At 36.3% G+C, this 25,084-nt stretch overlaps 5 protein-coding genes, 1 long non-coding RNA gene and 1 other non-coding gene across 12 annotated transcripts; 3 read left to right on the plus strand and 4 right to left on the minus strand.

Annotated features, from left to right (window-relative positions):
• Positions 1-1,627: 1,627 nt before the first annotated feature.
• LOC128887145 (uncharacterized) lies at positions 1,628-3,220 on the minus strand. Of its 2 annotated transcripts, none has more exons than XR_008459972.1 (4): positions 3,206-3,220; positions 2,334-2,532; positions 2,020-2,106; positions 1,628-1,911 (listed from the first exon to the last, which is right to left on the minus strand). It is a non-coding gene; the product is annotated as an uncharacterized LOC128887145 (long non-coding RNA). The 2 variants fall into 2 exon arrangements; XR_008459971.1 differs by lacking the exon at positions 3,206-3,220 and adding an exon at positions 2,621-2,748.
• Positions 3,221-3,287: 67 nt separating this feature from the next.
• On the plus strand, positions 3,288-5,590 carry LOC128887135 (17-beta-hydroxysteroid dehydrogenase 13-like). Its single transcript, XM_054142665.1, has 7 exons — positions 3,288-3,428; positions 3,850-4,026; positions 4,097-4,273; positions 4,354-4,503; positions 4,588-4,844; positions 4,908-5,033; positions 5,120-5,590. The coding sequence occupies exons 1-7, from the start codon at positions 3,378-3,380 to the stop codon at positions 5,184-5,186; spliced, it is 1,005 nt and encodes a 334-aa protein (XP_053998640.1). The 5' UTR covers positions 3,288-3,377; the 3' UTR covers positions 5,187-5,590.
• A 751-nt stretch (positions 5,591-6,341) lies between these two features.
• LOC128887110 (symplekin) lies at positions 6,342-11,260 on the minus strand. Its single transcript, XM_054142606.1, has 16 exons — positions 10,951-11,260; positions 10,607-10,803; positions 10,290-10,523; positions 9,928-10,214; positions 9,634-9,863; positions 9,375-9,560; positions 8,852-9,294; positions 8,508-8,780; positions 8,241-8,424; positions 7,899-8,140; positions 7,652-7,830; positions 7,411-7,571; positions 7,200-7,335; positions 6,758-7,122; positions 6,588-6,665; positions 6,342-6,483 (listed from the first exon to the last, which is right to left on the minus strand). Exons 1-16 carry the CDS (start codon positions 11,002-11,004, stop codon positions 6,397-6,399), a joined length of 3,336 nt encoding a protein of 1,111 aa, XP_053998581.1. The 5' UTR covers positions 11,005-11,260; the 3' UTR covers positions 6,342-6,396.
• A 179-nt stretch (positions 11,261-11,439) lies between these two features.
• LOC128887129 (ketohexokinase-like) lies at positions 11,440-13,556 on the plus strand. Of its 2 annotated transcripts, XM_054142654.1 has the most exons (5): positions 11,440-11,622; positions 11,749-11,874; positions 11,969-12,122; positions 12,302-12,898; positions 12,975-13,556. In XM_054142654.1, the coding sequence occupies exons 3-5, from the start codon at positions 11,983-11,985 to the stop codon at positions 13,387-13,389; spliced, it is 1,152 nt and encodes a 383-aa protein (XP_053998629.1). In that variant the 5' UTR covers positions 11,440-11,622; positions 11,749-11,874; positions 11,969-11,982; the 3' UTR covers positions 13,390-13,556. The 2 variants fall into 2 exon arrangements, with proteins under 2 accessions (XP_053998629.1, XP_053998628.1); XM_054142653.1 differs by having other exon boundaries at positions 11,440-11,874.
• Positions 13,557-13,652: 96 nt separating this feature from the next.
• On the minus strand, positions 13,653-20,531 carry LOC128887136 (short-chain dehydrogenase/reductase family 16C member 6-like). Of its 4 annotated transcripts, XM_054142670.1 has the most exons (9): positions 20,155-20,193; positions 19,470-19,562; positions 16,558-16,717; positions 15,373-15,527; positions 14,928-15,105; positions 14,710-14,839; positions 14,461-14,584; positions 14,038-14,163; positions 13,653-13,960 (listed from the first exon to the last, which is right to left on the minus strand). In XM_054142670.1, exons 3-9 carry the CDS (start codon positions 16,696-16,698, stop codon positions 13,891-13,893), a joined length of 924 nt encoding a protein of 307 aa, XP_053998645.1. In that variant the 5' UTR covers positions 16,699-16,717; positions 19,470-19,562; positions 20,155-20,193; the 3' UTR covers positions 13,653-13,890. The 4 variants fall into 4 exon arrangements, with proteins under 4 accessions (XP_053998645.1, XP_053998643.1, XP_053998642.1 ...); XM_054142668.1 differs by lacking the exons at positions 19,470-19,562; positions 20,155-20,193 and adding an exon at positions 20,401-20,531; XM_054142667.1 differs by lacking the exon at positions 19,470-19,562 and having other exon boundaries at positions 20,155-20,227.
• A 2,202-nt stretch (positions 20,532-22,733) lies between these two features.
• On the plus strand, positions 22,734-22,807 carry Trnai-aau (transfer RNA isoleucine (anticodon AAU)). The gene has a single exon. It is a non-coding gene; the product is annotated as a tRNA-Ile (tRNA).
• Positions 22,808-23,005: 198 nt separating this feature from the next.
• LOC128887133 (U5 small nuclear ribonucleoprotein 40 kDa protein) lies at positions 23,006-24,587 on the minus strand. The gene is made up of 6 exons (XM_054142663.1): positions 24,398-24,587; positions 24,195-24,324; positions 23,806-24,119; positions 23,461-23,733; positions 23,224-23,389; positions 23,006-23,140 (listed from the first exon to the last, which is right to left on the minus strand). The coding sequence occupies exons 1-6, from the start codon at positions 24,509-24,511 to the stop codon at positions 23,085-23,087; spliced, it is 1,053 nt and encodes a 350-aa protein (XP_053998638.1). The 5' UTR covers positions 24,512-24,587; the 3' UTR covers positions 23,006-23,084.
• Between the last annotated feature and the right edge of the window lie 497 nt (positions 24,588-25,084).

Genomic DNA, 25,084 nt, shown 5'->3' on the forward strand with positions numbered 1-25,084 from the left:
ATTGGTCGAAAGAACCCTCGGGTAGCTTGGGACGGAGATGAATAGCAGAATCGATAAATTCGGCGTTTGTTCGACCGAATCTACTGTACCGGCACAGGAAATGTTTCAAGATCCGTTAGAGATCTCCGAGTACCTGGTTAGTGGCTACCTGGTCTGTAAGTGTTCGTGATCGCGTTTTTATACTCCTATCTCGCACGAAGATACTATATCCTGCCGCATTCTGTAATCGTTGATTCGATACAACAGCAATTTCTTGTAACGATATCTATTTTAGTTTATATTTCGAGTGATTAGACGTTCTTCGAAACAAGTATGTAACGTTTTAGATGAGACATAATATAACGCTATATTTACGAAGAAACTTCGAGGGCGAGTTTAATCGATCAGAACTGTTATTTCGATACGCTATTTCATTCTTATTCTCTAGAAATTGCTTTCTATATATATCTTTTTTATATATATTCTTGCATTTTTCAGCCCTTCTGTAATTGGTTACAAATTTTAATTCTGTACAAAATATAGGGAATCCTTGTTAATTGGTCTCGAATAGAATAAGATATCCGTGTAACCTTTACGCGACGGTTTAATTAGTCTCGTAATAATCGCTATTGACTCCGTTTCCTTTTTTATCATCGTTTCTCATGAAAAAAGCACATACGTGCTATGTGTATACCTGTAATGTCCTTTGTGTTCCCGGTTCAAAGGCCTGTCCCCCTCGGCTGCCTATTGTTCGTTATCTCTGTCTACTTCGCATAGAGGGCGATCTTATATATTTTCGAGGGATTCGGAACTATAATGGCGTGAAAACAAAGAACTTTGCTGTCCGAAACACCTGGAACTTCTTTTCCCCTTAAAAGGCTTTCGTGTGCCGTCGGGCCCCATCGCAACCCTCAGAATTTGCCTATGACTGTGAGGAATTTTTACGTAAATACGTAGAGTAGTTATATCGAGCGTATTGCAAGTGCCGAGGAAATGAATCATGGAAACACATTTCACTTGGAGAAAGTAAAACTTCCCATGAATGCTCGCGGATATTAGGTTGTCCCAAAAGTTTCTTTCGTGTTTATGTAAAAAAACAACCTAATTTCTTAGATGTTAGCGTTACACAACAGTAACGGAGCAAAATGAATCGTTTACGATTCAGTAGTGTAACGTGAAACATAAAATATTGCGAATGTATTGCTTATTAATAAAACGAAAGAAACTTTTGGGACAACCTAATGTAATACATGTTTTTTCTCTTATGAACGGAGTATTGAGAGTCGGGAGCATGTATGCACAAAAACCAACAGTAAAAAGTCAAAGTCACATGGTCGTTCATTTTAGCGTGCGCAGACGCGAAATAATATTCTTTCGAATAATTTGAGTAATAGTGCTTTACGATTATTCATTTTTCATTGGGTCCAATGTTTTCTTTCTAATATTCGTCAATCGAAAGTGTTTCACCTTCTCTGCATTACTATAAAGAATTATATAAAATATAACCTACGATTATAACATCCCGAGGTTTTCCTAAATGTGAAATTCGTATTCCTCGTTTGTTCCAACTATAATATCTATCTTATACGAGTGAGTAGAAGCAAAATTTTGTCGCTTGAACGTTCGTAGAAAATTTGCGATGTTATCGTAAAGAAAAAAGATATCGAATTTTAATGAATATTTTAGCTTAAAAAATAACACCACATATATAATCTTATACACATTCTTACGATTATTTACGTTTATTTAGTTGTAGTACTTGTCTACACCAAACAAACATTTTCAAAAAGACATCCGTTATAGTGTCTGGTTCTTTATCTTACAAGTAATACACATATTCTATATATTATTATTTAATTTATACACTAATGCGTTACAATTGTATTCTGAAATGAATTTACGACTCTATTTGTCTGGAATGTTCTCCAAGCCCTGTAAAAAATAAACTGTATAAAATAACTTTCTTCGATGAGCAACCAAAGTATCAAGCAGTACATTATCTACAATCATTAGACGATATAAAGCTATATGAATACCTACCGCATCCTTCCAAACTTTACCAGTTAATGCAGAATCTCTCTCAAACATTCTCATATCCCAGTCTTCCTCCAATTTTCTACGCATTGGCTATAACAATGAAATGCAAAACCAATTATCAAAACAAACAGTAGAAAAAAAATATACAATGGTAGTATAAATAAATGGTAAATCCATTCACCGATTCACCATTGTTATAGAAAAAAGAAACTTTCTAACCGAATACCGAATAAACATTTTATGCTGCAAACTTTAAATCTTCATGTTACGTAAACGCTTAATACCTATGTACAGGTTAGGTTATAAAAACTACTTACATTTCCATACATCCACTCGTTTACGTAAATTGGGACGATATGGGGTATTACAACAAGAGTTCCCAGTATAGCTACTATTGGAAGTATTTCGTACCACATCGTGGACGAATTTATTCAACAGAAATTTTACACCGCGTTGACTGTACTCTCCTGACCACGAATAATGTCAGTGGATGTCGCTGTAATGGATTTACTATTGCTATATACAAAAAGTTAAATTGCGCCTGCGTTTATAAATGCTTCCGAGTACGTATATTACCGTCGTACTTATGTGTATTTTACATTACCACTTTATCTTCTATTTAATTTTTAGCAGTGTAGAATTCTTTGAAATGGTAGGAATATCAAATATAATGTTGACTCAAAATGTTGTTTACCATACAAGTAACATTCTGTGTATTTATTTCTAGTGAAATGTAGTGATCGAACTAGATCTACTATAATGATCATTCATTAATAATAATAATAATAATAATAATAATAATAATTCATTTTTTATTATTTACGTTGAAGACAATTTAACGAACATTCTTCGCTATTTCTGTATGCGTTTTTTAATCCTTCTTCAATTTTTGTTGTAAAGTTATAGTTCAATTCATACCGATCTATACTGATCTATACCTCTCGATGGTCAATACCACCAAATACCACGTGTCATTACAAATTAACGATAGAATATAATGTACATAGATCATTAACATTTCGTATGGGGTTTGAGGTTTGTTGTGTGTGGTCTGTCTCTGTGTATGTATAATGTACAGAACAACAATAAAGGTTTTGAAAAAACGTATTCGAGCGTAGCATGTAATGTGTGTGTATCACAAAATTTGTTGATATTTCAAACTTTTTGTAGAATTTATAACAACACCTACTCGTCAATGTCGTTATGAAACATCGAACTGGTCCACGCGGATTTTGGATAACATCCCCCCACAATGACACGATACGTTATCATAAAGTTCACTTGTGATACTTGATACAAGGTATACATGTTTTGGTTAAATATAAGCCTTTTTCTTGCGATCAATTGATTCAAATTATCCCATGACGATTTCGAGTTTACAATTTCATCTAAATACTTCGCTTAGAAAAATGGTAAGTGTGCGACGAGTGTTTTATTTGACAGAAAATTAGGTTTTTAATAATTATAAAGTATTCGAAGTAAATTTTCGATCAGATTTACGGTTGAAAATCAAAGATTCGATTCATTTTATATAGATTTCGATATTGCAACACATTATACAAAAATGATTTCGAATTTATTTTTTACCAACGACTCGTACATCCTTGTAAGACAAAATTAATTTAATTCATGTAATGTTAAATAGTTATTTTTTTAATTTTGTGTTCTTCCTGTTATTGTTTTTGTATACTACCCTCTATTCTATTATGTACAAATTATTATATCAAAGGATATTATTGTCTCAGGCTGATAATTAAAAATATGTATTCATTTTCTTTGTAGGTATTATTATTTAACATACTACTTTAAACTAAATGTAATATTATATTTTAGGAGAGTTTAAGAAGACGCTTCAAACCACCAAAAATGCTACTAAAACTATATTCCCTTTTCATCCTAATATTGGATCTAATAATGCTTCTAATTGGAATTTTCTTTGCTATTTTAATTGCATTGTATAGAACATTCAATCCTCCACCTTTAAAAAGTCTTCGTGGAGAAGTTGCAATGGTAAGAAGTTTATTTTATTTAATGTAAAAATAATTTGTTTTATTCGCAAGGTACCTTGTTTTTGGTCTAGGTTGTTGGTGCAGGACGTGGTATAGGCAGGGAATTGGCAATTCATTTGTGTCAATTGGGTGTTAATGTTGCTTGCATAGACATTAATGTTGAAAATTGTAATATCACCGTACAAAAAGCTTCACAGGGAATAGGAGTAGCTAAAACATATATTTGCAATGTAACAAATAAACATGAAGTATGTATATCATTTTTATAAGTGATATTCGGCGTGTTTGATGAACCTTGTGCTAATCGAGTTACAAACCAATATAATAGGTAGATTGTACAGTGAATATTATTCAATCGGAATTTGGCAAAATTACAATGCTTTTTCATTGCTGCGGTATACCTAGCCCTAGATCATTGATTGAAGATCGACCAGAAATAAGACAAACGATCGACTTAACGGTTATTAGCCACTTTTGGGTAAATACTTGATGCACGATAAATAGTTATAGATTGTATAGTAAGATTAGTAGTATAAATCTAAATGATAATCTCTGCTTTTAGTTGTTAGAAACAGTTTTACCTTGTATGGAAAATGCTGGAAAAGGACATATAGTGGTTTTATCATCTGTGGCTGGACTATCTGGTGGTGCCACTGGTGGTAGTAGGGTTCCTCTTTCCACTGCACAGTTTGCAGTTCAAGGATTAGCAGAATCATTGCATACCGAACTAAGGCATTCTAATAGTAACATTATAATTACCTTAGTCCACGTTTATCCGTTTATTGTAGGCGTAGAAGCGGGCAAAGATATTCGTTTTAGGTAAGCAATGAAACAAACAATACCACATTCCCACAGATAAGTACCATCTTATATTTCGTATAGAATACCAAGCTATTTCGGCACAATGCCCGCTGCGGAAGCCGCTAAGCAAATTTTAGATGGTGTTCGAAGAAATTATGCAGAATTCAGTGTACCTGGATATTTACTTTACCTAGGACATATCCTTAGGTAATTTTACCATTAATGTCTTCATGTATATATGTCGGCCGCTTCGAAGAACTAACTTGTGTGTAAATAATGTATTATGTTTCCAGAATACTTCCAAAAAAAGCATCGTTTATGTTACGTGATTTATTAGACACAGGAGTTGATTTTGGATGATATTTCATTTTTCTAATCAAATATACGTATCGACTTTTTCTACACGATTATAATACATATTATAGAAAAATGTACAAGAGAAATTTGAAATTTATTTAACAAAATATTTTATTTGCTCCTTTTACATCTACATTTGATTATTGAAATATTTTCTGCTAAAGTCTACCTCTTTGTAACTTTTGTTTCGTGGTTTTTATGTCACATATTCCATGAAATCTACGTAATTTTCGCATATCCTAATATTTACATATAACGAAATAATACGTGACGTATAATAGGCACGATGAGTAATTAGTGAGTAGTTAATCTGCAGAATGATTCACTGGTTAATGCAAGAGATAAACACGCACACAAAATGTATAAAACATGATGAATACATAATACTAATTGGATTTGAACGTTAAGTATAAATCAACAATGATGTGATAGTTTGAATACTTACTGTTTCTGCACTATGACATCTGTAAAACTGAATATAATGCAAATTGAACATTTATCGAATAACATGATCTGTGCAGCTTAAATTATTTCTGGGCACAAATAGAAAATATCACATTTCACACTGAAAGAATGATTTATGTACATAGCGTAATAATGTGGCAAAATATCTGTTTTACATGATCGATCAACTATGCTTTGAATTCGATTACCGACATCGTGTACAAACATACATATGTACAAATTTGTAATTATCAATTACTTATCAACATTTAGATTGTTTTGTATACTAAAAATTGTATTTGTATACTGTCGAGTATTAACAAATATATATATGTTTTTTGTAAATATAATTTTTGATTAACAATGGCGATCATTGATCTCTCGTGAAATAAACTGAACATTCGCAAAAAAATTTATCGTGCCTTATCTAGTCATACAGTAAATGTTTTTCACGACATGTAATTAAGAATATATCACATCGCGAAAAAATAACATATGTATGTACATACATTTAATGTAAGCAATCTCCTATTTACAAAACCAGAATTAAACGGAATTCATCAAAACTATAAAAGGAATTGAATTTACGGAAAAATTCTGAATATGAAGTATTTACAATTTGCATGTGACGATGAATACGTGGATCTAACGTTTCAGATTGTCACGGAAAATGAGAAAAGAAATAATTTATGATTTACAGTGTAAATTCGTTAAAGTTGGGGCAATCTGTAGACGATGATTCAAATCCCAACACTGGAATGAGTTTATGCTAATCTAAACCAGGGGGGGCTGGTTCTGAAACATCAGTTTCCATTGTATCTGGTTTTTGTTCGATCGGATAATCACCAGGTGGTGCCTGCAAGAAATTGGAGGAAAAGCTGTTTGGATCAGTTCATATATTTATTTTGTTTTTACGATAATATAAGAATCAACTCTTTATATACAAGTATTTTTACTCACAATATCAAATTCATCATGCATGTCGCAAGGTGATTTACCCTGTATAACATCCATTATCGATTGCGGAATGTGCGCTTTCTGAAACATAACGATTAAATCTTTTGTATAGATAAGATCATCTTGTTAATAAAGCAATACAATCGTTATTACACTGTAACAGTAATAATTACCTGATTTTCAGCAAAAGCTTCGACGTGCGCTAGCAAAGGGTTTCGTAAATTGTTAGCCATCTTTAACGCCTCAGCCAACTGTGCCGGAGGAAGTTGTAAAATAACCGCGAAACTCTGTGGTTGTGTGCGCTCGCAACACTTTACGAAACCCTCCCAGACTTTCGGTTGCTTCCAAACTTGCTTTAAGATCAATCGTTGAAGTATGTTCATAACAAATCCGCTTAACCTTGGATAAAGAGCTAGACTTTGTATCACCGTACGCATCAGTAATGTAGGAAGTGGTGTCATTTCCATTAGATGTTGCATTACAACAGCTACGGTTTCTTGCGTGTATACTTGTTTCTCCGCAAAACACAGAGACGTAGCTGTAAACCGATATTTTAGAATAAGTAAGAAAATGGGGATCGGATGACTTGAATATATGTATATCGTAATACCTCACCTTTAATAATTGTTTTTAATTCTGCTTTACTTGGGTCTATATTATGCAAGGCTATTAACAGTTCGGCAGGTGTGATAGGAGATGTGTGAGGTAAACCACTTTCGTTATTATGAGTACCTAGTAGCCTGTTGAACACCTGTAGAAATATCATTACAAAACAATGCTCAATGTTATTTTAAATCTAGATAAACATTTTCAAAGATACATTTACCTCTTTAACAACGATAGGATTTAGTTTTATAAGTTTTGGCAGAGCGGCTATAACTTCTTTCTTCGTTAAGCCGTTCAAAACTGGTATCAAGAACCGAACATCGGAAACTCTCGTCTGATAAAGTTCTCGTACTCTTGCTACTAACTCTGCACTCGGCGCGGCTAGATATAGAACGATATATTAGTACATCTAAAATAGCGGAAATATAGCGCGGAGATGTCGAAATTTCAAAATTACATACATTTTTCAGTAAGAATATGAATAATTCTCGTAACTAGCGTCTCTGCTCCTTTTGGGCAATTTTCAACCAGAGCTAGTAGTTGTGGACTGCCCATTCCCAAAGACCTAACAGGTCCTTCTACTAGTCTAAGAACCATACGTTTTACATCCGCGCTCATCGATGTGTAAACTCTTGCCAATCTACAAACATACAATTGATAGAAGTATGCGTTTACTTCTTCGAATACGTTCGTTAAAAAGTTACTTACTCGTGAATTAGATCTTGGTGCTCACTCAAGAGAGCAAGATACAACCCAAGGCAAGCTCTTGTAGTCGACTCAGACCATTGGGTTTCTACTTGCGGTCTACCTCGATCTTGTCCAAAGACTATTTCGGGTGGACTATGAAGCCGCAAGAAACCTAAATAAAGAACCGCGTACTCTTCTATGAGTTTACTTAATTCGAGACGACTATATAACTGACAAACTAATTGTATAGCAGCCTCCCTTATCTATTCGAAGAGAGAAAAAATAGAACGTTTAAAGCGCTTGGATAATACATACGGTTCAATGTACCAAGTGTAGTAAATAATATGATACATTATAACTTACAGTGGTGTTCTCGTGACCAGTATGACATAATAACACGTTCAAAAAAACTAATTGTTTTGTCGGTCTGCGAATAACCATGTCTTTCAATAGTTGCAATGGTGCCAGGCCCCTTGTCTCATCAGAAGAGACCATTTTCAAAGCCTCGACAGCGTCTTCGGTAATCAAAGGGGCTTCCAAGTACAATCTTTGCTCGAATAAGTACTTGGTTAATATTGTTTTTCCCTTTTTTTTTATTATTATTATTAAGTATTTTATTCGATCTATTACCTATTTAATAGCGCGTCACGATCTTTGCCTTGAACCAGATCTATCGCTGATACTAAGGTACATAATAGAAAGTTGTAAGCTTGATGTGGAGCTTCTTGAGGTTTTGTACACAGTGTCGTTCGTCTTTGGAAACCTTGAAGTAACGCATATTCTTCGTATAACCAGCCTAACGCCAGATCCAAACGATTTCTCATGTCATCGGTAATATAACGTAATACTGCTTCTTTAATATAAGGATTGAACGTTGCAGCTAAAGTCGTTAAAATTTTTGACCTGAAATAGACATGATGTTCCGGATTCGAATAATATTTTTCGCGAGATAATGTATCGACAAAGCTATTTACCTTATAGCTGCTACACCGCTGAACGCGGCTGTCTTTTCGGAAAATAAGATTCTATTAACAGCCATCAGTAACATTTTCTCTTTTACTTCTTTCGGCAATGGTTTCGTAACCTCGGACAATTTTAAAGCTTTCAAACGATTTCTCGCTTTTGCAAGTGATTTTTCGTGTGCCTCTAAGGATGCCTTCGCCTCTTTTTCTTTCTCTCTGTCTTTTTCACGTTTTCGTTCACGTTTTGCTTCAGCCACACTAATTGTTGGATTTTTCACTAAATCCTCCATCACAGCGTCTTCATCTTTAGCGTCTTTTTTCTTTTTCGCTTTAGCTTGTTTTATTTGCGCAGCTAATAATTTAGCAATCGTTTGCCGTTGAATATTAATATCAGTCGTTGATGTAGGTTGATATTCTCTTTGAAAGATGGTCGTCATTGTATCCGGAACCCATGCCTGCGAATGAAATACAATCGATAGAAGATAATTTGATGGAATCTTCAATCCATGACAACTGTACACAAAATATTCTATACCATGCTATCCATTACTAAATCTGTAGCAATTTCTACGCTCAATCTTTCTGCGATAAAGTTTTCCGAAAGTTCCATTAGTTCAGGTAATTTTGGGGGTGGTACTGGAGTAGGTAGAATTTCTGGTTCATCTGGTACTAAAGCAGTTTCGATTTTAACGCGTTTTGCAGCAGAAGCAGCAGCCGCTTCCTAAAACATATACGAATTAATCGACGAATAAACTACTATCGATGCTCGTAATTTAGAATAAATATGCACTTACTTGTTGACGTTTTTTCATACGTCGAATATCTTCCGGCTTTGGATAAGCCTTAATTATTTCTTGTTCTTTGGCTCCAAGTTGTGTCAATTGTTTAGCTATGATAGAGGCGAATTCTATACTAGCTGGGTGTTTCATAAGTCCTAATAACGTTAATTTCAATTGCTTCTGAACGCTAGTTACTTGAGAATCCGATAACGTTGGCGGTAAATCGTGTTGTAGCCTTTGCAAAGCTGTGAATTGAAATGTTTAAATTACGATTCCGATATAAATGTTATTTCCATTAACGTTATTTACCTTGTATTACACCTGACATAAATTGAGGCCTTGTTTTAGCGATCAATGCCAGAGATCCCATGCATGTCATCAAATTTACGCTGCTAACATGCGGAGATCCATGAAATTTAATTAATAAATCCATTACATCATTAGCTTCTTCTTCTAATTTTCGTCTACGAGCTATTTTTAATGTTAATGGAATATCTTCTAAAGAAAAATCATCCGGTTTTTTGGGCGAATCTGGATCTGGATATGTTTGTATCAAAACAACACCCTCGAGAAATTTCACAGCTTGCGTCCTAATTCTGAAATGCAAATAATTTTTTATTAATGTGTACTTGACTGTGACAACTGGGTAGTACGCGGTATGTTCTTCTTACCCGTCGTTATCGCTGTCTATCATATTTATGATTTGAATCTTAAGAGCGCTAAGTTGACTCCATGCTACTTCCATTTCTGGAGTAACCGTAGTGGCACTGGATATCCACTTGAGCGCGGCTCTCAGTATTCTACCACTAGCTCTAAGAGCTCTTTTGGCAACAGCTGAAGATTCATCTGAAACTAATCTTAGAAGTACTTGAACTAGACGTGGTATTACTTCCGGTTGTTTTACTCTGCAAATAAATTAGAATTAATACACAGACAACAAAAGAACCACTAGAATGACATATATAGTATATTATGTGTTTGTAATTACCCAGCTTCTTCTATGAAACCTGTAACTGTTTTTCTAACGTCTGCATTTCTGTCTACCGAAAACTGTAACACTTCATCCAAATATAACGGAAGCAATTGTGGTTCTTTGTTTACCAATATTTCTTGGACTTTGCATAGATTTGTGACTTTTACATCTCCTGTTGGATTTAAGGAAGCCTCGTTCAACCATTCAACTATCTGTAAAATGTAATACAGAGCAAGTTTCTCAATTATCCTCAATTTTAATATTAAAAATATTTCGCATTTATAATTGAGGATTTTATTGAATTGTCATAGTGTCATCCGTAAAATTTATTTGGAAATTGTTGAGGTTATAACACTAACCAAATCACCCGGTCCCTTTTCCAGTTCTGTTCTTCTGTGTATTCGGGGATCCATATTACGATTCGAGACGAAGTTTAAACGTAAGAAAAATTTATCGTGAAACAAGGTGTCAAACAATTATACGTGAAAGTTTGATTTCGATCTTTCGATATGTTATGCGGTCAACGCGTATACATCGCATAAGTTAAGACCTGCTTAAAATACAAATAATTTTTCCTACAATCAAGAGAAAAGTCTATGGTTTTCTATGCGTTAATTTTTTCGGTAACCTGTGCAGAACAGAAAATTCAAAGTCAATGAACGATAAAATCTATCAAAATAGCTTGCGATGCCATCTTAGCGCAGCCATTTTTTATTATCCCCATATTCCTATTCACATAACTCCATTCTCCATTCTCATTGGGTGCATTCAGACAAGTTGACGTTGGAGAAGCGGGAATTTTAAAGTTTCTAGATAACAATCGATAATAAATCAACATTCAAATATAAGGTTATGTTTTCCTTAACACTGTATCTACGAGCTACGAGACACCAGTAACTAAAAATTAAGGAAACAAAGAAAGAAATCCATTTATTGAGATAAAATCTTTATTAGATTTGTCCATAAGGTTGACTTTTGAATACAAAAAAATCTGTTATTATTTAGATGAAAGAAACTAAACTTTTACATATGTACGTGTATGTGCAAAGTTATGGTTAAGTTGTAAATTGTTATTTAACTATGGATGAGTCGTGATGCTATTATGTATATATATATATATGTGTGTGTGTGTGTGTGTGTTTTCGGTGATACAAAAGTCATCGTAGGTTGAAAAATGATCAGTGTATTTCCATTCGGAATGTCAAAGGTCGCGTAGATTCGATTGGAGCACTTAATCTGACAGATAACAGTGGATCAATTGATCGAGAGATATGAAAGTACATGTAAGTTATGAATTATGAAAGTGTGATATTTATTGTACGCGTATGTTAATCAAACAGAGGGCAATCGTTTTTGTGTCTGTTCATCTGTCTGCAGAAGCATCCAGTGATATGATTTCAAGTTTTTATGAAAAAATTGTTGGTACATCTACAGCAGCGCGGAACCAACAGAAAATTCTTTGCGTCGGATTGACTTGTTTGGACATCGTGCAGACCTGTAAACAATACCCCGCGGAAGATTCCGATCAAAGGTATATAGAAGTTATTTCGTTTCTCTTCGCGATTGCGCAATTTCACATTTTATTATTTTAGTTAATGCTGTAGTTTTCGATAGTTTATGCAATTAGTGAAATTTATTCATTTCATATTTCGTGATAAAATGTCATTTTTTCATCTGAAAATAATAATAATAGTAATAAATACTTTACAGATCTGTGGAATACCGATGGCAAAGAGGCGGCAATGCGTCTAACACTTGTACTGTCCTTTCCCTATTGGGAAGTCTGTGCGAGTTTTTTGGCACCTTAAGCGCAGAAGAACACCTAAAGTTTCTGCAAAACGATATGCGGAAATATAACATTAATTTTTCCCATTGTCCTATGGTAGAAGGCGTTGGATGTCCTACATCCACTGTTACGTTAAGTCTAAGTTCTGGTTCGCGGACAATTTTACATCACAATCCGTGTCTACCGGAATTAACGTTAAAAAATTTTGAACAGCTGCATCTTCAAGATTACAGCTGGATTCACTTTGAGGGCAGGAACTTGGACCAAGTATTAGCTATGTTGCAGTACGTAGAAAACTACAATAACACATTGAATTATCATGAAAATTCTAGCACGAAAGAGACCGATTGGAGGCAGATACCAATTACGGTTAGCATAGAACTAGAACGTCCGAAACAGGAACTGTTAGATTTATTACCATACGTCGATGTAGCGTTTATATCGAAAGATTTTGCCCAAAGTAGGGGATACGACAATATGAGCGAAACTTTAAAGAATATTAGCGAAGATGCTAAGTCTGGGTATGTTTGTATATGAAAAGATAGTTGAGAATTATAAGCGTAACGTTGATACGCTAATACGCGTGGTTTCTTTCAGAGCAACGCTAATCTGTGCTTGGGGAGATCGAGGTGCTATGGCAAGAACACCGGATAACATTACCGTGCAGTCTCCGGCATTTCCACCTCAAAATATCGTGGATACGTTGGGTGCTGGTGACACTTTCAATGCTGCAGTATTGCATTTTCTGAATAAAACTAAATTGGATTTCATTAAAATGAGAAAATCAGAATCGTTGCAAGTAAACGATACCATAGAAAAAGAGGAGAAACTGAAACGGAATATTGAAAAGAATTACAAAATTGAAAGCGACGAATGTAGTCATACAGAATTTATTACCCAAGACATTTTACAATCAGCTATAACTTTTGGATGCCAAGTAGCTGGTGTCAAAGTTGGTTTAAAAGGCTATAATAAGATAGACGAAATTATTCGAGATATGTTAGAAAGCTAGCCGAAATATTACGTTACATTGCATGTACATATTTTAGGGGTATAATTTTGTTCGATTTTTGTTAGAAAAAAATGAAATTTTTTAAAGATATATTTTTATAAGTTATATTTGCTGTTTAAAGTTTATTGGACGTTAAAAGTACAATAAAGTGATTTGATATTTTTTCATCCGTTTCTGTCTCGATTAAGAATGAAACCTATATAGGGTAGAATACAAGTAGAATAACGTACGACGAAACATTTATTTAAAAAGAATGAATGAAAGAATGAAAAAAGTAGAAGCTGTCTAAAGATCAGTGGTAAATGTTAGCGGTGGGACGAATACCTTAAGATATTTCCTTAGCTGACGTAAAATTATCTCACAAGTTTCCAAACAGTAATAATTACATGTGCATATAAACGAATGGGGAAAAACTGGTCCGTTTTTACAATTGAAGAGTATCGGTGCGGATTGTAATCAAGACAGGTTTTCTTTTCCATGAATAGGAATATCAGACATTGGTTAAGTATCCGCTTCGACGCCGGCGTCTACGAAGTCTCTCAGGCTACGTGCGCACTCGTCGGGGGCACATCTGAAACGAAGAAAAGGAGGCGTTGAATTGATCGAGCGATCGAGGAAAGCCTAAATCGATGGTCGCGACACGTATACCTGACGAAAGAATTAACGTAGATCCAAACCGCGGGAATGGATATCTCACGAATGTTTCGTCTTTGCGCTTTAACTATTTCAGCAACTGCCTCTTTCGGTGAAACCATCGCCATGAGCTTTGGGAACCTAAATGGAAAGAATTCTGTTTATTGATCGGTTTTCAAACTAATTGTTTCTCGCTTACTATTATTTATTTTATTGTAGCATATTCGGTCTATTTAATTTAAGTTTGTTTGTTCCGTTCGGAAATCGTACGCTACCTTTGGTCCAATAATCCAGCCTGCATGTGGAAGCATATACGCGAGCAATATTATTAAATAAATGACATCATGTTAGATAATATTAATGTATGCAACGTGTAATAGTTCCATACAATTAATAACTGTTAAGTTGTGTAATCTGCTATAGGAATTAGTTTGATACCTGAGCTTCGGCTTTTTGCAAAGGCCAGTGTCCACCATGTAAGGATAGATCGTCGTGAAATTAATGTTAGAAACCTTATCCTTGTTCAACGTTACGAGTTCTTCGTTCAGGCTCTCCATCATTCCTGTAACCATTTACATATACATAGATACAAAAATATATAGGCGCGCATATAATACAAAGAAGACGCAAAGTTAATATAAGATACATCGTCGAACAAGGTAAAAGGACGAGGAACACGATTTTTACCTCTTACTGCAAATTTCGAGGCGCAGTAAGGAACCAAGTTGGGTATACCGATGAATCCGGCCATCGACGAGAGAGCAACAATATGTCCGTGATTTTTCTCGATCATGCTGGGTAGGAAAGCTTGTACAGTCTGCGAGCGAATTAAACGATCGTGAAATGTAAATTGTACGGTCGTTGAGCGGTTACGAAGATAAGAAACAAGCGAAATACTAGCTCACCCAACAGTGCGCCAGCACATTGACGTCGAATATTCGTCTGATCTCTTCGGGTGAATGCTCCAAGAAAGCACGACAAGGCATTATGCCAGCATTGTTGATCAAGATCGTTACGTTCCCAATGTCCTTCCTTATTTTCTCGGCTACGCTAAACACTTCTTCCCTGTCCGTTACGTCGCATCTGTAAAGCCCGAAGTGCGCGTGTTTAGAACTCAGCAATTTGAAAATATGAAATCATACAATTCCCCCGTTGTATTTATTAAATTAATCTAGAGACTATAATTTCTCGAGAAGGAAACGCTTAAAATTAAAATCATTAAATTAAATTCGGTACACGAATCGTTTATATTCTTTCTTTCGAAACGGTGACATGTTCTTTATACCCCTTACGACACTGTACGAATACTCGAACGAATATCAAGCGCGGATGAACAAAGTTTTCACGTACCTGTAACCGTACGCCTTCGTCGCGCCCATTTGTTTAATTTCGTTCACCGTTTCATCGTTCGCTTGTTGGTTAATGTCCCAGCAAACAACGGTGGCTCCTAACGATGCATACTTGAGCGCTAATTCTTTGCCAATTCCGTGACCTGCACCCGTCACCTATTTCAAAGCAGTACGATACTGATTCCATGATTTACGCTCTACGATGTTGATACGGTAGTTTTTCTCCTTTTTTTTTTTACGCAGTAAGAACCCGGACAATAAGGAAAATTCCTTTACTTCATTTATGTTTACAACAAAGTGCGCGTTTGTACTTCTCTTTTTTTTTTTTGTATCGTAAATGAGATTCAAATTTTTGAGAGTCATATATCAGGCTGTACCAAAAGTTTCTTTCGCTTTATTAATAAGTAATACATGCACAATATTTTATGTTTTATGTTACATTACTGAATTTTGCACGATTCATTTTGCTGCATTACTATTACAACATGAATATTTATGAAATTAGATTGTCTATTTATATAAACACTGCCACGTACGATAATTGAGTGGAACACGCGAAAGAAACTTTCGGGACAACCTAATATTATACTTATACAGTGGGTGTAGAAAGTATTCGTACATCGATCAATTTCCAAAAAAACTATGTAAGATTCTAAATTATTAACTTATTTTTTATAAACAATGACATTCTACATATTCTCGGAAATCTCTGGAATAGCTATTTATGTAAGTTGCGAAATTAACAAGAAAAAGAAAATTAATCGATAGAAATGTTGAAGCAATATGAGTATTCGGACAACTGTTTAAAAGTACTTTACTGGAAATTTGATGTTTTCTAATTCGTACGGAGCAATAAACTAATGTGTTTACGTTAAAAACTCTACTGTAAATGGTTCGTCATAAGAATCGTACAAATATTTATTGCTTCTATACTTTTACCCTATTTTTCGCACATTTTTTGTTAATTTTACAAATTATATTAATTAGTAAATGTTGTTTGGACTATATCCATCTTAGAGATTTCCGAGAATATGTAAAATATCATTGATTATAAAAAAAAAAAAAATTAAGAAACTACGAATACATTCTACACCCACTGTATATGTTGTTTTCCTTCGCGGGTAACATTGAAAAATTGATTCGGTAGAGGGAGGAGGAAACTGCTGGAAAATTGCTGAACAAGTACCAAAACAATTTCTCCGGCCACGTTCTTCTCCTCGACGGGGATGAACAGCCTATATATTCCTACGCAGATGTAATAAAGTGTCTTGAGGAGTAACAGCAGAACGTCTGCTAGCACCAATACACCCCCATACGCCTTAACCATGGCTTCCCGAGATACTTTCCTGTAAGATGAAGGTTTTCGTTGGTTTTCATTTTATTTCGTTAACGGGAAACGAGGGACAAGCAACGATTACGATCAAACAACAAACGGGTACAATTGCAGTGATTTCGTTTTCGGTTCCGAGCTTGTTATGACATATTTTCACGTCGTGTTTCGCTGTCGTTGCGTCGGAGTCTCGCGCTTTTCCGCGAGACGAGCAATAATAATTTTTTAATAAAACGTTCCGAGTGCGTTATTATCGAAGAATCGGTTAAGATCGCAATAATATACGTTAACGAGTTTTTTTCTTATAATTACGAGATCAAAAGAGTTTGACCTCCTCCAATTATGCACGAGATGCAATTAACGCATCGATTGTTCCCCAAGGCGACATCGATTAAGTAGCAAATGCCCACGTAAAGAATGTCAATGAGGAGAAAAAATCATCGAAAACATTGACACTTGAGAAACAGAGATTACTTTGATAGGTTTGATCTAGAGATCAGTTTAGATCTAGAGATTTCACTCTAGAGATTAATTCGATAGTTTTTATAGTAGTCCTAGCATATTCTTCGAAGATCAACGTCAATTACGTAACTATGTACACAACTATGTATCCCGTATTTATATGTATCTGTATACAGTGGGTGTAGAAAGTATTCGTACACCGATCAATTTCCGAAAAAAAACTATGTAAAATTGTAATTTTGTATTCCTTTTATATTTTTACCCACTTTTCCCATTTCTTTGTTAATTTCACAAATTATATTAACTAGTAAATGTTGTTCGGACTATATCCATCTTAGAGACTTTCGAGAATATGTAAAATATCATTGATTATAAAAAAAGAAGTTAAGAAACTACAATTTCACGGAAAAGTTTTTTTGCGAAATTGATCAATGTACGAATACATTCTACACCGACTGTATGTATCAAGAATAAGTAGCGATAGATTCTTGTTCGAGACAGCAAGTGTTTGAAATAAGTCTCGAAAGTCTTGGAAACTTTCGAACGTCTCGATCAAGCAGGAATTAGAAATAGTTTTAAACTTTGACAGACGATAACATGCTCACTTTGACACGCGAACATGCTCGTAGGAAACGTAGCTAAATTCTAAGAGGGAAATTGATAATCTATTTCTAACCGCGTTCGCGTTTGTAATTTTCGCTATTATTTATATCTATCGTGTACGTTACCGTCGCTCGTGGTATTCTTTGATATGTTATTCGAAATAACAAATCAAACATTTGTACATTTTCTTATTGACGTTAAGTGTTTCAGCTCCTTTTTAAATATGCAATCTGTACTTGAAACGATATCGTTCTAACGTAAACGTCCGAGGATTTCCATATCGATTCGGAATTTTAATATCCGTCGAGACTTTGACGGGCGTCTGAAGCTTTCAGTTTCCAAATAATATTCAAAACGATTCGCGAATCCCGAAGTACGAAGAGAATCCAGAAAAAGAATCTTACCGATCGACGTCTCGTTGTACACGTATCTATATGTGTATACGTACGTATGCACGTGTCTATGTACTTATATACGCATATACGAATATGTCCTTCAAAGAGAGCAACTTCAACGATACCGAACGCGATACCGTCTAAAATGTCCCGCCACAATTTCGCTCGAAAGAGACGCGCCGAGTTGTTCCCGATCGATCGAACAGAAAAATAACGACGAGTTAGCAAGCGTTTCCGTTCGTGTTCGAATCGCGACTAAACCGTCCGCCTATAACGTTTTCGTTACCGCTACCAAAGAGAAGCTTCCCATCGCTGGCAATCGACCATACGTCGCGTCGCATGGCATAAGTATGTGATTATTGGGGGATCGGCGAGTCGCGAGTCGCGAGTGTCAGCTGAACTGCGTTACAGACTGCGTTACAAACCGCAGCTGATTGCGTTGCGTAATTTACGAAGTCCGGTCCGGTACGGGCTGGCCTACCGATTTCGAATAAAATCGATCGAATCCGATATGTATAGTCGCTGGTAGGGGTCTTGTGAGATCGTACACCGAAACAGCAGTTATTACTTTATTAGGACAAGTAATTGATCCCTAGGACGACAGGGATGACGCGGCTCTAAGGGTACATGAACGTTCCACCTCGGGGTCCCACAACACTAAATATTAGGAGTGTGCGGGATTCCCGTAAATATCCGGGATTCCCGAGAATGTACGGGATAATATCTGGGATTTCCGAAAGTGTTGTTATTCTTGAAAATTTCAGCAATCCGAACGTACGGGATTTCGAAATTCCCGGGAATCCCGAACATTTACGGGATCTCGAAATTCTCGGGAATCCTGAATGGTTTCGGGATCCCGGATGTATTCGGGATTTTGAAATTCTCGGGATTCCATCCCGATCCCGGGAGGAATTCCCGTCCCGACCGGGATCCCGCGCACCCCTATTAATTGCGGTGGTCGGCTTAAGTTGTAAAAATCGATGTCCGATCGATTTTACGACCTCACAAGATCCCTACCAGCAAGTATACTTACTTATGTATCTTTAAATATCTTTAAAGTTACTCTTTCTTTGTCGCGCCGTGCCCGTGCCGGCCTTTAAGCAAAACAACTTCGCGCCTCGTCTCGCAAATATAAATATAAATATTAAAATAATCTATCGCCTCGTCATTCGTTCTTTTTGTCTATTCTTTCGACTAGTGTGCTTTTTCCCGTATTCCTTCGAACGTTAAATCGAACGTTAAATCAAAGACTCGCGTTCTTTCCTTTCTCGTTTGGCTCTCGCGCTATATCGAGGATAAAAAACTTGCCGAAAAGAGCACAACGGAAATTTCTCAGGTATGCGTCCTTCGAAACCGGTCGCCCTTTGGTCGTCAGCCGATGTTATGGTTTAGCCCGGTCGTCTGATAATTGTACGCGTCGTTAGCGCAGCGGAGAAATTTTACAAACGTGATTCCGAGACGGCGCAGACGAGCAGAGGTAAACGCCGCTTTATCCGGAAATCGCGTAACTGAATAATACATAATTATCGAATTAGACGTATGTCAACACTCCAACTATTCCCAAGTACCAAGTTTCAAAAGCCTATCTTGCCTGCGGGCACTGTGGCACGAGCCGCGCGAGGAACGACGCACGACCAATGACGCTGGATTCTGTCTCGCGTGTCGACGATATACACGACGATGTACTTACTCGTCCATGTTATAATGCTTACTGCAACTCGCGAAAGAAACTTTCGGGACAAACTAATATATTTCGCTCGACGATGTTACGAACACAACGGCCTTATTGTTGCTACAGAATTTCGATCGGATTACACCGTAGAGCTTTCGAAATCGTATCCGAAAAAATGATCGTTTTCCGCGAAAGAAAAAAAAATCAAACTTCTCTCGCGGTGTCCTTTTCGTGAGTTGTTGCTCTTTTCAGCTTGCCGATAGAATCACGCTTCGCATTATTTTCGCGACAGCGAGTAATTGTAACAAAAAAAACACATACCATGTATTTTGTTCGGGCATCTTAGATCGCATCGTACACAAACAACACCCGTAATCGTTTCGAGAACCAGTGACTGCGATATGTTCTCGATGATAAAAATAGCCGTTTAAAATGGGAGATAAGGAAACCGAGTATAGAGCGGGGGAAGCAGCAGAGAGACAGAAACATTTCCGTTGGATGAAAATCGTTGGATGAAACAAAATAATTATTATGATTTTGTATAAACATGTACAAGTGTATACTTACGTAAACATTGAGCGACCGTTTAGTACGGTCTTTCTTTATCAGAGCGCAGTGTTGACGGACTGTTTGCAGTTTTTCTGTGATTACGCTTCTAGCGACGCTTCTCCCGCGGGCAAGGTCTCGTGTCGCTAGATTTATTCGAGTATTCTTACCGATCGAGATGGTGAGAGCGTTAGGCCTTTGAGAACGAAGAACCTACGGAGGATCGTTACCTCGTGTATTACGAACCAACGATCGATCCAAGTTTTAAGCGATTTTTACACGATATCTACCGGATTTAACCGGTGATCGCGAGTAAAAATTGGATCGATAATTGAGAATTCGCGACGAATTCGCCGCGAACGTATTTCTTGTTTCGTCGGCTGGCAAAGACCGGCTATAGAGTATAGACGACCGTGGGTCAATGCACCGATTCATCGATTTTCCATTCGGACGTAAGACATCTACTTGATAGCCCGTAATATTGTATATAGTATATGTATAGCTATTATTGTAATTCGCGTCATTGATTAGTAGACTGCGGATCTTTATACATTTATTGGAAATTTAAATGCGCGAAAACCTACGAGATGCAAACGATATGCAAGAATATAGAAAAGATTGAAATTAAAGTTCACGTTATAATATTTGCGGAATAAAATAAATTTCTATTTAGGTTCAATTTTTGTAGGCACGTTCGCGAATATTTTATTTTGCATAAAGATTCGCAGTCTATTGATTAGTCTCGATGAGTTTCATCTCGAATGCAATACGATATACCGGCTCGCCGCGTTACTCGAAATTTCAAACATTTCGATTGATTCCAGTCACGTTTGCTTTCTAAGAATTCCAGATATCATGCGTTTACGCAAACGAAAGACGCGGAAAGCATACGGAACGATTAACTCGGGTGTCTTTTGTTCGAATATTCGAGCTAGACAAACGCCCGAAGCGGGCCATTAGGCCAATCGGTAGAGCATTTTTGTGTGACAAAAATAGTAACAGCAAACCGGATTGTGCAGTTACATAAAAGGGGATGCGTTGATTAATAGGTATATGTTTTTCACTCCCAACTCTGTTCCGTTTTCTTGTTATTTACAATTTAATGGTAAAAAATCGTGATTTTTGTCGTTTTTTGCTTATAAATTTTAAACTAATGCAGCAATATCAATGCTCCGATGAGATAAAATGTAGGCGATGAAAATACCTACAGAATGAGACCTCGAACGTGTCGATCTGATAATGAGGAACGGAGAAAAATATGGAATACCGGAAAATTCAGCGTTTCTTCAAAAATTCGTATCTCCGTCATTTTTTAAACTGAAGCGCTGGCCTTTTGGGAACAAGTAGTGATTGATATGTTCTTTATGTGTGCAAAAAACGGGAATTGTCGAATAGGTGGTTTTCTCACAATCGCAATCTGAATTTTTCAGTGCGTTTTCTTCCATCGGGCCTGTATGCGTTATCGTAAGCCCGATTTTAATTTTTAAAAAAGATTTGAATAGTTGACGTCGCCGTAGTACAAAACGTATATTCTAGTTTTTCCAGACTTTTCTCCGTTCCTCATTCTGTAGGTATTTTCATTACAGAGGACTTTTGTAAACGAAGGGCCTGACGTCAGCGGTGTCCACACGACTGTGATTTCTGGCGGAGGTCAGAACTGTACCAACTTGCATCGAGGCAAGAACTTTCTGAATTTATTATCTTTTTACACTTGTATTGTCGCTATTTTTGTGCGGCCTATAGATTTCATCCTGACTTCCTTACTCTGATCTTACACTTTTTACAATTAGAATAGCGTCTTTGCGTCGGTCGCAACCATTTTTAATACTTTTCTATTTCTCCTATTTCGCTCGGAAATGCTTCAATCCCGTCGTGACTATTGTTAGACCGGTTGATGGACGTAAAAGACGATAGTCCATTGACCGTTTCGTGTTGCCTCTAGGAATAGTGAAATCGATATACACAAGGTTCATGAACCTTCCTCTGCGAGAGAAAAAGTGCTTTGAATAACGAAGAATGCAGGTAACATTTCGAATGGAGCTACTTTTTAGTGAAGAAATTTACCTACACTCGAGTAGTACGGACCCTTAACTTTTCACAGAAAAGTTGGGAAAAATATCCCACACTTCGATCATTTGCGGTTTTGATCGATAGTCTTCGTATACGATAAGGAACTCATTTCATCTTATAGATGTATTTAATAAGATCTAATAATATAGCTAGTTACTTTCATGCTTAATCAGCCATTCAATTGAGTCAAATTATTTTGATCCGAAATCGATTGTATGACAATATATGAAAAACACGCCATTATCACTAGATTTGAACAATCCAAACTGATCCAAACCCAGCGAGGCCCATTAGCTCAGTTGGTTAGAGCGTCGTGCTAATAACGCGAAGGTCGTGGGTTCGATCCCCCCATGGGCCAGTTTTTTTGTTAACAAAATTATTTAGTGCCCTCGTTCAACTATTTTTTTCGCATATTCTTTGAAACGTAATACATTTCCACGTTACTCAATTTTTTCTTTTGACAAAAATCGATTCGCTCTTGTAAGTTTGGGATAGAAACCGCTGCCAAATGGTAAGGTTGTAATATCGTGATTCCAAGTTATTAATTTTTAGAGGATATTTTACAAGTCTCAACTATTTTATTTTTGTACACGTTCTTAAATATAAAAGTCGCCGAAACATAATTATAAATTTTATTACGAAGCGTCGATTTCTCCTAAATATATTTGTTTATCGCTAGACCCGGAGCAGACTGGAAAAAAAAATATTCACTTAGAATAGTTACGATAAAATAAAATACATACATACTTCTAATACGAAATATACGAGTATTACCAATCGGTTCCTTTGGGTGGAAATCGATGTCGTTAACAGAGCCATTATGACCAGGTAATTTATACAATATCCTGCGACTCGTAGTGTCCCAAACATAATGAAATCTGTCCGATGATCCAGCTGATACTTTGCTGCCATCCGGTGACCATGCGCACCTTAATAGATTCTGTAACATAATTATATAAATAATGACAATCTTGCATCATAGTTGAAATAAACGAGAATACGGTAACACACCTTTTCAAAGTTATGTTGGTGGCCGGAAAGAATTTTGACGCATCGTTCGTAAGGAGCGAACGGTCTTACGTCCCAAATTCTTAACGTGTTATCCATGGCATTGGAAAGAATATAGGAGCCATCAGGACTCAGGCTCAGGCCAGTAATGGTATCCGAATGTCCTTTAAGTTTATAAAGAATGGAGTTCTTCCTCAGATCCCATACTTTTATATCGTTGTCTATTCCACCGCTTATTACTTGTTCCGCTGTATCGTTAAATGTTACGGCGGTAACCTACAACACAAACATTTCATTAAACATCATCTGTAATCGAAACTTCCAAAACTACGAATAAACCATTAATACCTGATATGTATTGTTTAAAGTGTAACACTGTCCTCTTTTCCTAGGATCCCATACGCGTATCGTACTATCGTCGCTACCGGAGCAAAGTTGCGTAATACCTCTTCGTGCACCCGAAACAGAGTTAACGAAAGAAGTGTGACCTTTGAGTTTTTTAATTCTAGTACCAGCGACTATGTCCCATAAACCTAATGTCATGTCTGTACTAGCAGTGTATAAGTGACTGCCATCGGGGCTAAAGTGTAATTCCATAATTGCTCCACTGTGTCCAGTCATCGCAGATATATTTTCACATTCTCCATAAACGTTCCAAATAACTGTAATTTTAATATGATATATAGATCTCTGTTACGATACAGATTTACAGACTTTTAGGTTATCAAATAACGTACAAACTTGTCGATCGAAACCGGTGGAAGCCAGGTACTGGCCCTCGGGATGAAATTCGAGAGAAAATATGTCTCCTTGATGCCCTTCCAAAAGCATAATCGGTGCTAACAAAGAAGAGGTTCTAGGTGGTCCCTGTGAAGCAAAAGAACAAACTTCTGTTAGTAAAATCAATCGCGAACCATCGCGAAACTAAGGTTAACCTTACGTTTTGTACGACCGCTTTTTCCCTGCTACTGAAGACCACTTCATTCTTAGTCCTTTTTGAAGCAGGAACCAATGCCAAAATATCATCGCCTTTACGTTTGTCTAAGATTGGCATGATGAATTATTTTAACACGGAATTGTAATTGTAACAGTTTATTCACAATCAGTTTATTGACAGATAAGTACACAACATAAACAAACGAGTACAAATGGGAGAGACAACTATACTGGTATTGGTTTAGCGATAGTAGCGCCATCGGTAAGGAAACGCTCAAGTTTGTAGTGAAAATAGTTCCCACTGTTATTGCTAGATGGCGGTTGGTCTAGTTTTAGTGGCGCCATCGGTGGGAAAACGCTCAAGTATGTAGTGAAAATAGTTCCCACTGTTGCTGCTACATGACGCCATTAATTAAAGGGTCGATAGTATTAAAAAAAATAAGAAATATGCCATATCAGCTGATATGTTGTAGTGTTATAAGCCAAAAGAATGTTACTAATTATGTATTTATGATAAATAAAAAATTTTTGTTCAAAGATATCGCTGGCGCCATCTAGTGTAAGAACAGTGGAAACTATTTTTACTACAAACTTTGGCGTTTTCCCACCGATGGCGCCACTGATATTATCGACTAACACACATGTATCGTACACACGCATATCGACTCACAATTCACATTTATACTTATTT

Source organism: Hylaeus anthracinus, unplaced genomic scaffold (assembly GCF_026225885.1).
Source record: "Hylaeus anthracinus isolate JK02 unplaced genomic scaffold, UHH_iyHylAnth1.0_haploid 11985, whole genome shotgun sequence".
Taxonomy (NCBI): domain Eukaryota; kingdom Metazoa; phylum Arthropoda; class Insecta; order Hymenoptera; family Colletidae; genus Hylaeus; species Hylaeus anthracinus.

What these genes read in the sequence shown, in the direction of transcription:
- LOC128887129 (XM_054142653.1), top strand. Translation starts at nt 11,983, where the DNA reads ATGATTTCAAGTTTTTATGAAAAAATTGTTGGTACATCTACAGCAGCG. An exon ending in GCGGAAGATTCCGATCAAAG is followed by an intron (nt 12,123 to 12,301) that starts GTATATAGAAGT and finishes AATACTTTACAG; the next exon opens with ATCTGTGGAATACCGATGGC. An exon ending in AGCGAAGATGCTAAGTCTGG is followed by an intron (nt 12,899 to 12,974) that starts GTATGTTTGTAT and finishes GGTTTCTTTCAG; the next exon opens with AGCAACGCTAATCTGTGCTT.
- LOC128887135 (XM_054142665.1), top strand. Translation starts at nt 3,378, where the DNA reads ATGACGATTTCGAGTTTACAATTTCATCTAAATACTTCGCTTAGAAAA. An exon ending in CGGTTATTAGCCACTTTTGG is followed by an intron (nt 4,504 to 4,587) that starts GTAAATACTTGA and finishes CTCTGCTTTTAG; the next exon opens with TTGTTAGAAACAGTTTTACC. An exon ending in GGCAAAGATATTCGTTTTAG is followed by an intron (nt 4,845 to 4,907) that starts GTAAGCAATGAA and finishes TATTTCGTATAG; the next exon opens with AATACCAAGCTATTTCGGCA.
- LOC128887110 (XM_054142606.1), bottom strand. Translation starts at nt 11,004, where the DNA reads ATGGATCCCCGAATACACAGAAGAACAGAACTGGAAAAGGGACCGGGT. An exon ending in GTATGAAAAAACGTCAACAA is followed by an intron (nt 9,561 to 9,633) that starts GTAAGTGCATAT and finishes TATATGTTTTAG; the next exon opens with GAAGCGGCTGCTGCTTCTGC. An exon ending in TCATATTCTTACTGAAAAAT is followed by an intron (nt 7,572 to 7,651) that starts GTATGTAATTTT and finishes TTCTATATCTAG; the next exon opens with CCGCGCCGAGTGCAGAGTTA.
- LOC128887133 (XM_054142663.1), bottom strand. Translation starts at nt 24,511, where the DNA reads ATGCCAATCTTAGACAAACGTAAAGGCGATGATATTTTGGCATTGGTT. An exon ending in CTTTAAACAATACATATCAG is followed by an intron (nt 23,734 to 23,805) that starts GTATTAATGGTT and finishes TTTGTGTTGTAG; the next exon opens with GTTACCGCCGTAACATTTAA. An exon ending in CCACCCAAAGGAACCGATTG is followed by an intron (nt 23,141 to 23,223) that starts GTAATACTCGTA and finishes TTTTTTTTCCAG; the next exon opens with TCTGCTCCGGGTCTAGCGAT.
- LOC128887136 (XM_054142667.1), bottom strand. Translation starts at nt 20,186, where the DNA reads ATGCGATCTAAGATGCCCGAACAAAATACATG. An exon ending in ACGAAGGCGTACGGTTACAG is followed by an intron (nt 15,106 to 15,372) that starts GTACGTGAAAAC and finishes CGGGCTTTACAG; the next exon opens with ATGCGACGTAACGGACAGGG. An exon ending in TACGTTAATTCTTTCGTCAG is followed by an intron (nt 13,961 to 14,037) that starts GTATACGTGTCG and finishes TCTTCGTTTCAG; the next exon opens with ATGTGCCCCCGACGAGTGCG.